We start from the raw sequence: 13,001 nt of genomic DNA, 5'->3' as shown, positions 1-13,001 counted from the left end.
ACTGCAAGTGCAGCACCTGGGAGAAAATGAACACACTTCCTCCCAGGAGCCGCAGGCTTTCAGGCACAGGTGGGCTGGCAAGGTTACAGTCACAATGCATTACGCAGTGAGTGGTGGATGTAAGCATACAAAAAAATATACAATTGCATATATTATATACACATATGTAAATTCACACTTAAGTTTGATATCGGCGTAATCTTACTGACCTAGGGAATCATATTGCCAGATCAGTTTTACCATATAGTGAACAAACATGGTAAAGAAATAAAATAATTGTGGGATTGCATTTTCTTTGCAGTTTCAATGCACTTAGATTTTCTTTTCCCTTTCCAGTTTATCACATAACAAAATGAATGATGTCATTCAAAAGAACAACTCGTCCCACAAGAAACAAGCCTTCATATGGCTATGTGGACGGAAAAATAAAAAATAAATTAAAAAAAAAAAGTTTTGGCTATTGGAAGGGGAGGAAAAAACAAAGCGCAAAAACAGAAAATTGCAAGATCATTAAGGGAGTTAAATTATCAACATGTTTGAAACAATAAAACTGAGGTATACTATGAAATAAGCATGTGTGCTCAATATTTCCCATGCATGGTATGCTTTAGTCGTGGTTTTCATTCCCTGTAAAAAAGCAGCTGCAAGACCTGCCTAGTTTTCAAAGCAATTTAATATATTAGCCAGTAGCCATTAAAATAGCGGTGACTGAACAAAAAAAAAAAAAAAGTACCAAAGAGAAGACGGCTGAGCGAAATGTAATGTCTACCCTGCTTCCGGTGAACTTAAGAAGTTGCTATGATCGATCGCTTTGCAAAATGTTCCTTGAAAATACAGAATACAAAACTTGTTAACCACAAAATGAAATGATTGTATTTCAGTTCCGCTGTATTATTATTCTACATTCATTTTGATGTATTGAATGAAGGAATTAACTAAGATGTGAATTCGAGGTGATCCTCAACATTACAATTGCAAAACCAAGAAAAAATGAGCCGTAAAATAATGCAAATCACAGGATTGATAGACAAGTTATTGATATGCAGATGACAAAGAAAATCCTATCAAGTCTCATCCTCATCTAAAAGGAAATAATGGAAAACAATTTTTTTTTTTTTACTACCAAAGATACCAAACTTGTAGTTAGGTCACAGTGGCCTTAAAATTCGTAAAGGAAACCTGTCATCACTTTTCTGTTCTACCAGCTAAAAATATCATTTTATTCAGTGTCAGCTATGCATTCCCTAAATACCAGGGCTGTGGAGTTGGTAAGCCAAACCTCCGACTCCTCAATTTCCATGACACAGATTCCACCAAAATGGGCTTAGACTCCACAGCGCTGCTAAATACTTATGTAACCCCACTTCTGCTTTTTGGCTTTGCCCGCAATTGGGCAAAGCATACTGTGCACGCCCGATAAACCATTTGACTGCACGGGTGTGATATCTCACAGCGATCTGCGCCATCCACATCAAGGACTGCGTGCAGCACCCGAGAGGGGTGGGGTTAGTGAACCGAAGCCACACCGATCAGACCGGACGGACCCTATTAGCATACATCGCAGGAGAAATATAAAAGGTTTTTATGGGTGATACATGGGGAGTCAGGGGGTTACATAAGTATTTAGGGAATGCATAGCTGACACTGAATAAAATTACGGTATGTTTTTAGCTGGTAGGACAGAAAAGTGGCGACAGGTTCCCTTTAATAGAAAAAAAAAAACATGTATTATGTACACAAAAGTAGATATCAATCTACCACATATTGTAAAATTCACTTTGAAAATGTTATCCTTTTAAAATCTATGTACCAAACATAAAAACAGAAATATGATATTCTTCATTTATAACTAAAGCAAATTTACCATTCAAGATCTTAAAGCCATAAACAACAATCTGATCATTTGTTTCATTTGCTGGTCTCGGGACGAGAGAGGACACATGCAGCACAACATGATGCATGCAAATAAGAGTCATCAAGAGTATTCCTGGGCGCTGCCTGCCAAAGTGACGTTACACAGTGCCCAAGGATAAGCTCTTAGAGCAGCACCATGCATTGCAAAGTGTCCACCCAGAAAAAAACCTAGATAACGATTATTATTGGCAAACAATTTGCGCATATCTCAGTAGTGTCATCATCTTTCCCCCACCTCACGTATCCCACCTACCCAATCTATCTATTATGGTAAACGGCATCACGCTCTCTCCCGCTCCTGAAATCCGCTGCCTCGGGGTAACTCTTGACTCTGCCCTGTCCTTCAAACCTCACGTCCAAGCTCTTGCCACCTCCTGTTGCCTCCAACTCAAAAATATTGCCAGAATCCGTCCCTTCCTCAGCCCACAATCTACCAAAACTCTTGTACATGCTCTCATCATCTCCCGCCTCGATTACTGCAACACCCTCCTCTGTGGCCTCCCCGCTAACTCTCTTGCACCACTCCAGTCTGTCCTCAACTCTGCTGCCCGCCTAATCCACCTCTCTCCTCGCTACTCCCCTGCTTCTCCCCTCTGCAAATCCCTCCACTGGCTCCCAATCCCCCAACGAATCCAGTTCAAACTACTAACACTGATCTACAAAGCCATCCACAACCTATCCCCTCCCTATATCTCTGAACTAATCTCCCAATATCTTCCTTCACGTAATCTTCGTTCATCTCAAGACCTCCTACTCTCCTCCGCACTTATTCGTTCCTCACACAATCGCCTCCAAGATTTCTCCCGAATATCCCCCATCCTCTGGAATTCCATGCCTCAACACGTCCGATTATCCACCACCCTCGGATCCTTCAGATGGAACCTGATAACCCATCTCTTCAGGAAAGCCTACAGCCTACAATAACCGAGCCGCCGTCTCACCACCGCCAGAGCCGCCGCCCACCCCTACCTTCTGTATCTTCCCCACTATCCCATAGAATGTAAGTCCGCAAGGACAGGGTTCTCTCCCCTCTGTACCAGTGTGTCACTGTAAACCTGTTTACTGTAAATGATAGCTATAACCTTGTATGTAACCCCTTTCTCATGTACAGCACCATGGAATTAATGGTGCTATATAAATAAATAATAATAATAATAATAGTGCTTGAGTAAAAGTCCGATGGCTGCTACTGCGCAGGCGGCACCATCTTGGAGGAAGATTTTTTCTTTAATGAATATCAGGTTTACAGCAGGCAAATTAACTAATATGCACATGACATATGCACTTGCTTGCAGAAGTGTTTTTTCCCAAGCTATAGATATAATATTAATTATGTAAACCAGGGGGCAGGTCAGTGTGGGATCAGTGACCTGTCAGCATTCTGCATTATGAATGCATTAACTGAAAATTAAGGTTAAACAACAACCACAAGATGGATTTCGTCAGCCAAAGTATCATTGTGATCAGTATAATGGCGCCGACCTGACAGTCTGTAGGTTACTGTGCACAATCCTACTGACAGGCTCCCTTTAAACCTGGATAAAATACCTTCATCTGAAAGAAGCCTTTGGTATGACCAAGATGAAGCGCATTTTTCACAGAAAGGAGGTGGAAATCACAGGCCAAAATTCAACATATGGATTAGCCCTGTAATTCAATAGGACTAATCAGCATCTAATCAGTCCGACTAATCAAGGCACTACGGATTTTTTTTAAAAAAATGAATCACATCTATTATACTACGCTATTTTTTTCAGCTGAATAAAATAACCCTTTAACATTGGCTGCAAAATATAATTAAATTGTTAACATTGCCTAAACGTTTATCCCTTGAAAGAGTTTCTCCATAAATAGCATTACCAACTTTCCACAGGATAAATGGTAAAGGCTCCAATACACATTTGATTACCAAAGGCAGAATTTGCCAATATCCGTGGGTTCAGCCAACATCTAATAAGTATGGAGGCCCCAAAAGATGATTATCAGCGGAGTTAAGAATCTAGCTTTTCTGATTTAGGACTGCAGATCCTTTTGTTCTCTGAGATACGATGCCAGAGATGTCAAGCAGCGGCTTTCTCATAGAGAACACAAGAGCGCTCAGCCGAGCAAGCACTCCTATGTATGGAAGAGTCAGGCAAAATAGCTGCCTGCGATTGATCAGCCAAACCATCATCCAGCTTACAGAATTTAATGTGTGCAGAAGGGGGCTTTAGAGTTCCCAGATCCCAATACCCGTTCTTCCACACTGCAGTTGATAACCGAATGAATTTCATAGCTGCGCATGTACACAGCCACTTCATTCTTGGAGTCTGACGTGGTGATGTCAGGACTACAACCAATCACTGTGCGGTGTAGACAGCACTTTTTCAGACAGGCAGAAATACGTGGCATGTTTTTGCGCATGTCTGAGACTGACAAATACTTCCAGGATGGAACCCAGACATTGTCTAAAGTGGCTCCATTGGCTTCATTGAAGTGAGCGGCTCTTTTGAGGTTACGGTCAGAATCCTCATCGGAGAGAACTGTATTAGTGTGAACGTAGCCAAAGCTGCACATTCCTTTCTCTGGTTGCAGTAATTTCTGATTTACCAACAGCTGCTCCTCAACACAAACTGCAACAGCATGGACAAATCACAGAATCATAGCATTGATAGACATGTTAATGACACGGAAATTATGAAAATTTTGAACAAAATTTCAAATTATTCAGTATTGAGTAAGAGAATGAAGCGCAGAAATACACACAATTACACGATAACCATTAGTAACCTCACTGACTATCTGAGGAACGTTCTGCTGAATATATATCTGCACACAAATCATCAAGATCTGCTGCTGGCAGATCCTTTGCAATTGCTGACTAATGACATCCCAGATATATTAGATGGGAGAAGAGTACAGGAATTCTGCAGGCCACAGTAGCAAATCTAGGTCACGCAGGCTGCTCACGATACACAAGCAACATATGGTCTGGGCATTGTCATGAATAAGAAGGGCTTATAAGATACTGGAGAAATAATGGTACCACTGGTTCCACAACCAAATCAACGTAAGGCCGAGTTGTTAGTGTTAGATATACCTGAAATGAAGGCAAGTAGGTTTTGGCTACCGTTCACTATGCCACCTCACTCCATATTCCCAGGAGTAGGACTGATGTGACTTTTTTTGTGGAGGCCTCCTCATGGCATTTTCCACATGGTCTCCAGATACATCTCTGGTTATCATTATGCTCAAAACAAAAGCAGGACTCGTTGCTGAAAAGGTCAGACCTTCATTGCAGTCTTGCTCTACACCATTGCAAGCCAAGGTGTGTAAGTGCGGTTTTTTTCTGTTACACTCGATAACAAATTAATATAGGTGTTTAATTTTTGTTTTCATTTTTTTCGCATTTGCATTTCATTAACATTTTTATTGACACTTTTCCTTCTTGGTGCTGCAAGCACAATGTTGAGGAGTGTAGCTGACATTTTAAATATTCTGAGAAGAAAAATGTAGGAATCCAGCTCCAGGATGTAAAATATCAAAAAATACTTTACAAGGGCTTACAAATGACCAGCAAAATAGTTAGGAAGCAGCCATAGTCATCCATGGCTGCTCCTTAACTATTTTGCTGATCATTTGTAAGCCCTTGTTCCAATTTTTAAATGTTTAAATAAAGTATTTTTTGATATTTTACATCCTGAAGCTGGATTCCTACATGTTTCTTCTCAAATGTTGTCATTTCCGTGCTCGGATGATACCACCACAGCGATTTAGCTTCTAATGGGTGAGCTGAATCAACTTTTTTCGTATTTTAAATGTTCTACAGACTTAAGGAGACAACAGAAAATGAAGCATAATTTTTATTTTTTTAATAGACCATAGATTGGTAGATATAAGCATGATTTGACGGCTTTGGTTGCAATAACAAAAAAGATTTTAAGGTTTGCTGTTACCCCATGTGATCTTTGTTTATGCACCACGATGTATCCAGAGTAAGCTTTAAAAGGGGCCGCCCACTGCTTTTTTTTTTTTCTTTTATCTAAGGGTACTGTCACACAGTGGCACTTTGGTCGCTACAACGGCACGATCCGTGACGTTCCAGCGATATAGTTACGATATCGCTGTGTCTGACACGCTACTGCGATCAGGGACCCCGCTGAGAATCGTACGTCGTAGCAGATCGTTTGAAACTTTATTTCGTCATCAAGTGTCCCGCTGTGGCGGCATGATCGCAGCGTGTAACAAAGGTGTGCACGATATTCCCAATGTCCCGTATGACTTCTACATCGCAACAACGTCATGAAATTATCGCTCCAGCGCCGTGCACTGCAAAGTGTGACCGCAGTCTATGACGCTGGAGCGATAATCAAGCGACGCTGCAACGTCACGGATCGTGCCGTCGGAGCGATCAAAGTGCCACTGTGTGACAGTACCCTAAGCCGAGTACCTCCTCCAATTGCCAATGTTGAAGGGATTCTGGAACAGTTTCTTTTTTTTTCCTGTGACCCTATATTCCAAAGAACTGATCCCCTGGTAATAAAGATTCAAATTTTCCCTTCAAGCAACAAAGTAGGGAAAATAAATATTTGATACACTGCCGATTTTGCAAGTTTTCCCACATACAAGGAATGGAGAGTTCTGTAATTTTTGTCGAAGATACACTTCAACTGTGAGACACAGAATCTATAAATAAAACTCAGAAAATCACATTGTATGCCTTTTAAATAATTAAATTGTTTTTTATTGCATAAAATAAGTATTTGATCACCTACCAACCATCAAGAATTCTGGCTCTCACAGACCTTTTAGTTTTTCTTTAAGAAGCCCTCCTACTCTGCACTCATTATTTGTATTAATTGCACCTGTTTGAACTCGTTACCTGTATAAAAGACACCTGTCCACACAATCAATCCCACTCCAACATGGCCAAGACAAAAGAGCTGTCTACGGACAAAGTTGTAGACCTGCACAAGGCTGAGATACCCTACCGAACAATGGGCCAGCAGCTAGGTGAGAAGGCAACAATTGTTGGCACAATTATTACAAAATGGAACAAGCACAAGATGACTGTCAATCTTCCTCGGTCTCGGGCTCCATGCAAGATTTTGCCTCGTGGTGTAAGGATAATTCTGAGAAAGGTCAGGAATCAGCCCAGAACTACGCCAGTGGACCTGGTCGATGACCTTAGGAGAGCTGGGACCTGTGTCTCTAACATTACCATGAGTAACACACTGCGCAGTCATGGATTAAAATCCCGCAGGTCACCCTGCTCATACAAGCACATGTCCAAGTCCGTTAGTTCGCTAATGACCATCTGGATGATCCATAGGAGGCTTGGAACAAGGTCATGTGGTCAGATGAGACCAAAATAGAACTTTTTGGTATCACACTGTCCCATCCATGAATGGTGTGGGAAACATCATACTTTGGGGGTGATTTTCTACAAAGGGCACAAGACGACTGCACCGTATTGAAGGGAGTATGGATGGGGACATGTATCGCAAAACTTTGGCCAGCAGCCTCCTTCCCTCAGTGACCACTGAAGATTGTTATGGAAGATCCAGCCACAACCAATGACCAAAAACACACAGCCAGGGCAACTAAGCAGTGGCTCCATAAGAAGCATTTAAAGTTTCTATGGTTGTCTAGCCAGTCTCCAGACCTGAACCCAATAGAAAATCTTTGGAGGGAGCTGAAATTCAATGTTGCCCAGTGACAGTCCCGAAACCTGAAAGATCTGTATGGAGGAGTGGGCCAAAATCCAGTGTGCGCAAACTTGGTCAAGTATTATTTGGGAATGTCTGACAGCTGTAAGTGCAGACAATGGTTTCTGTATCAAATATTAAAATTCTGTTTTTCTATTGTATCAAATACTAATGTCATGCAATACAATGCAAATTAATTATGTAAAAATCATATCAGTTCAAATCAGTTGAAGTGTACCTATGATAAAAAAAAAAAAATACAGACCTCTCCATTCTTCGTAGGTGGGAAAACTTGCAAAATTGGAAGTGTATCAAATATTTATTTTCCCCACTGTATACCACAGAACTTCACTGTCTGCATTTGCTTTTTCTCCACCATGTCCCAGAATCAGTAAGGCTACGTTCACATTTGCGTTGCGTCGGGCGCAGGTTCGGCGGCGCATGCGTCATGCGCCCCTATATTTAACATGGGGGCGCATGGACATGCGTTGTCTCGCGTTTTGTGACGCATGCGTCATTTTTGGCCGCTGCATGTTGCATTTTTTTTTTGCGCCGAAAATCAGGCCAAAATTGGATGCATGCGTCACAAAAAGCTGCGTTTTGCATGCGTTTTTGTATGCGTTGTGTCGCCGACGCTGCGCCGCACAACGCGAATGTGAACGTAGCCTAATACAGACGCCATTGGAGGAAGCACTCCGTTAGAAAGAAAAAAAAAATTCAGTGAAAAGGTCCAATTTTAAGACATTAAGTAGAAGAATACACAACCTGATTTCTAAAGTAAGAAAGGACAGTATCATACGCACATTGAAGAAAGCTGAGGAAGTCTAGGAAGAAAAGTTTGAGAAAACATGTATTCCCAAATAGTCAGTAAGCCTTCTTTACTGTAGTAATATGACCAACCGGAACATGCGAGTATACACTTATATGGGCATCAAGGTGGCTCAGTGGTTAGCACAGTTGCTTTACAGCAGGGTCCTGGGTTCAAATTCGAAGGACAATATCTGCAAAGGGGTTTTGTATGTTCTCCCTGCATTTATTTTGCGTTTCCTCCCACATAAATTTCATTAACCACTTATTTCTATGACAGATTCACTCTCTGTAAGGGCCAGCCAGTAAGGATTGGAAAGCTTCAAACACAACATTTCCCAGTTAAATGAGAGATTATATATACATACATAACAAACTGGCCATCAAGCATTTTCCTTTCAAATGTGGGAGCTCTAAACCTGCCTGTTTAGCACCATGCATCTTGTCTTCTCAGGACTGAGCATAAGACCAAGCATGCTTTAGTTTTTAGAATAAACTATGTGCACTGAAAATGGACAGGCTACAGAACATAAATGGCTTCAAAAATCACTGGGAGAACATGGGTCTATAGAAATGTGCTTCAGGCGCCCACCTAGAAGTTCCAGCTAATTTTGCCAGGCACACACAAGCCCTTCCGATCGTCAACATTTCTCTCTTGACATGACCAGTGTGGCTATGTCAACTCCAATTTGCCTGCATGTTAAAGCATGTGAATGCCTGCCAATCCAGATGGTGTCACGTCTTCTCCACGTCCTTCAAAGGGGAACCTATCACCTCCCCAGGCGTTTTTAAAGGGAACCTGTCACCACGTTTTTGGAAGATGGGATAAAAATAGCGTTAAATAGGGGCAGAGGTGGGCGTTACATTAGTGTGTTTGTTATGCGTTTATTACCCACCTAAGTTGCCGAAATACCTTTGCAAAGTCTCCGTTTTCGCCTGTCAATCAGGCTGGTCTGGTCAAAAGGGCGTGGTCTTCCCCCAGATTTTGCGTAGTTTTCCGTTGGTGGCGTAGTGGTGTGCGCATGCCCAAGGTCCCGAATCCTCTGCCAGGGGATTTAAAAGAGCGCGCTGTTCGTTATTTCATTGGTGATCGGTGGGCGCGGCCATCTTCCTTTGGCCGCGCGTGCGCAGAAGCGGCGCTCTGCTGGCCGCGGCTTCAGGAAAATGGCCGCCGCGATATCCATCTGCGCACGCGCGGCATCCCGCGGCCATTTTCCTGAAGCCGCGGCCAGCAGAGCGCCGCTTCTGCGCACGCGCGGCCAAAGGAAGATGGCCGCGCCCACCGATCACCAATGAAATAACGAACAGCGCGCTCTTTTAAATCCCCTGGCAGAGGATTCGGGACCTTGGGCATGCGCACACCACTACGCCACCAACGGAAAACTACGCAAAATCTGGGGGAAGACAACACGCCCTTTTGACCAGACCAGCCTGATTGACAGGCGAAAACGGAGACTTTGCAAAGGTATTTCGGCAACTTAGGTGGGTAATAAACGCATAACAAACACACTAATGTAACGCCCACCTCTGCCCCTATTTAACGCTATTTTTATCCCATCTTCCAAAAACGTGGTGACAGGTTCCCTTTAACTAAAAGAGCCACCTTGTGCAGCACTAATGCTGCATTCTGTCAAGGTGGCTCTTTTATTTGGGGTCCCTTCCAACGCTGAAATATTTGTTTTTATAATTTGCCAGCCATACCTTTAGTCTGTCCGGGGGGGGGCATGTCTATTCCCCCTAGACACAAACGCCTCCCAGCCATCACTCAGCCCCTCCGGGCGCCACCTCCTCTGCATTCATTTACGTCCCCGGCGCCTGCGCTGTAAGTTCCCATCATGTGATTGGAGTCGAAGGGCAGCGCAAACTGAACATGCCCGAAAAAAAAATTACAGCGCAGGGGACGTAAATGAATGCAGAGGCGGCGTCTGGCGGAAATGAGTGATGGCTGGGAGGTGTTTGTGTCTGGGGGGAAAAGACATGCCCCCCGGACAGATTACAGGTATGGCGGGCAAATTATAAAAACGATTCTTTCAGCGTTGGAGGGCTTTTAAGCCATCATCTACAGATTGCATTGAAGCACCCAGTCCAAGCTATGGTCACAGAAGCCATCTTCTGATCCAAGCATGGTTAAAGTAGCTAGTGTAAAAGACATACGATTTCATAATTGTTTTCCCACCAAGAACGAAAGAGAGTCTAGATGCCTCACTTAGGCCATAAGAGCAGTGCATTAGCAGAGCAAGCTCAGCTCCATTTTGATAATCATCACATAACGGTGGTAACTTGCAGACCATCCATCTTTAATGTAACAGTAATGCACACATGTATGGTATGTTACACACAACCCTTGATCAGCAGATCGGAGTCGACAAGACATATTGCTGTCCCTATCCCGATAGCCAACATACAAGCATCCTGGGGGCGATTTCTAGACATAATCTGCAGTCAAATGCATGTCCATGTACAATATGGCAATGCAGGGGAGGCATAATATGCGTGGGATTGTGGCACTGACATCCTATAAAAATCCTTTGACGGAGGTGTCATCCAAAACCTCCTGCTAGAAATTGCCATTTCTTTACAGGATGACCATATGTATGTGTCCACCGACAGGGAAATTTTGGGATCTGTCCACACCTAACTGTGGCTTCTTATAGGAACAGCTCGTTGGTGAATATGGGGTTAAGATTGGGAGAACTATCCTGCAGAGCAGACCAGATTCTTCTACAGATGGCAGAGTGGCAATATATATGGGTGCCCATGACATATAGGAATGGGAGGATAACCCAGTAAGGCCCCAGGTGGCACTGCATACAGACAGCAGGGCAGATGGATGATGGACTATGTGGGAAGGCCTGTGGGCCACCATGCCAGTGTATGAATGGGCAGCCAGGGCACATGTGTGGAAGACCGGGGCACACTCACCCAGCAGCAGCAGCTTCAGCTCCCGGCGGGCGTCCCTCTTGTCTCGGCGGAGCTGCCTCTCGATCTCGTCGTTGATCCTCCGAGCTTCCTTGGCCTCCTCACTGAGGCAGCACGCCATGATGGACTCCAGAGTCATGTCTCCTGACTGGTGGTGGTGGTGGTGGTGGTGCTGGAAAGAGACAGACCCCCACCCTGCAAATCACAGACCTGCTTCTTCTCCTTGTAAGAAGGGGGATTGCAGTGCAGATTAGGGGGAGACAGACTGATGAGACGGGAGATCCCGGCACTCAGGTGCCCCCCAGCTGATCTGATGGCACCCGAAAATGGGTGGGTGGGTGCTGCCGTTGCCCGTGTACCCGATGTGCTGTCAGTCGCCTGCTCCGCCTCCTCTCAGAACCATGCACCAAACAACATGGTGACATCCATGGGAAGAGAGCGCTAGATCTGGGGCTGCTCCCCGGCTCCTCTCCTCTTCCGATCACTGGGAAGCCCCCGCTCGTGATAGCGCTGACAGCCTGTGCCCTTCCCCCTCTCACATTTTTTTTCCTTCCTCCCGATCTTCAATTCTGTAGTCGCTTCACGTTAAGCGCCGTTAGGTTTATTCCCGGGAAAATAGCCCTTTCATGCCCGCACGCAGCCCGTGTATTGTCGGTGGCATTCACGGTATCTGCCTTCAATCATTTCCCCTGCCAGCCTTTTCAATGGCTCTGCTCTCCGGGCGTGGTAAGGCAGAATATGGCGGACCTTCTCCAGCGAGCAGGGATAGACAGTTATACGGGAGCGCAAATCCCAGGAAAAACACAGCAATGTGTCTCACTCACTGTGCACGACTCCCATTCTTCCCCCTCATCCTGTGAGCTTTGTGCCTTCCATGTCCTCCACTGTGCCGTCTACTTCATACAAAGAGCGAGGTTTTAGCTTTCGTCTAGCCCATGCATGTAATTCTATTACAACCAATTCACTATTGGATCATATGACGTTGAGAAAGTGGGGAGGAGAAAACTGCAAGTCAGGGGGAGGAAAGAAATCACTTCTGCTGCATTACTACCCTGCTCATGGCATTATTATTATGGAAACCTAGCCGTGTCACTGGCCATTCATTTACATGGCGGCTTCATAAAAGTGGCAATTAGCACTAGGTAATTTTGGCGGGAAAATGGACCTTCTTTGTGGCAGATTTTTGGGCAGTCAGTGGGTCATTTGTGGTTTCTATATGAACTATTTCCATAAGTTCACTAGAAGTTAACTGTGACTGACATGGTGACACTACAGCTGAGGTAACTACACACAGGTTTAGGGGGAAAAATGTACATGATGAGATTCTGACACAAAAATGTGCTTTGAGGGCGGCTTCTGTCTAAAGGGAAGGAGCCATTTCCTACATAATTCAAACTCATTCACTTGTTGTATCAGGAAATATCTGAGGTTAAAAGTCAGTGGAAAAGTCTACGTTCAAGGATAAATGTACAGGTTTATCCCCATTTACAGGTTATATCTAGAAAAATCCCATTTTTCAGGGCTTCAGGTGGGAGCCACTGACAAGTGCACAAAACGGGATACGAAAAGAGTTACCTTTTTGTGATGATAATTTCTAGATATAACCTGTAAATAGGGCTAAACCCCATATATCTAGAAATTATCACAAAAAAGTAAGACTCTTCGTATCCTGTT

General features: G+C 43.9%; 1 protein-coding gene across 1 annotated transcript in view; it reads right to left on the bottom strand.

Annotated features, from left to right (window-relative positions):
- Positions 1-12,421, bottom strand: part of LOC143760083 (guanine nucleotide-binding protein G(q) subunit alpha) — a 175,609-nt gene extending 163,188 nt beyond the window's left edge. Inside the window, exon 1 of the mRNA XM_077249003.1 lies at positions 11,331-12,421. Coding sequence (XP_077105118.1) covers positions 11,331-11,466 — 136 coding nt within the window. The 5' untranslated portion in view covers positions 11,467-12,421. The remainder of the gene's footprint in view (positions 1-11,330) is intronic.
- Positions 12,422-13,001: the final 580 nt, after the last annotated feature.

The sequence above is a fragment of the Ranitomeya variabilis genome, chromosome 1 (genome assembly GCF_051348905.1).
Source record: "Ranitomeya variabilis isolate aRanVar5 chromosome 1, aRanVar5.hap1, whole genome shotgun sequence".
Classification (NCBI taxonomy): domain Eukaryota; kingdom Metazoa; phylum Chordata; class Amphibia; order Anura; family Dendrobatidae; genus Ranitomeya; species Ranitomeya variabilis.
Note: the sequence above shows the minus strand (reverse complement) of the source record. Positions and strands in the feature narration are given on the sequence as shown.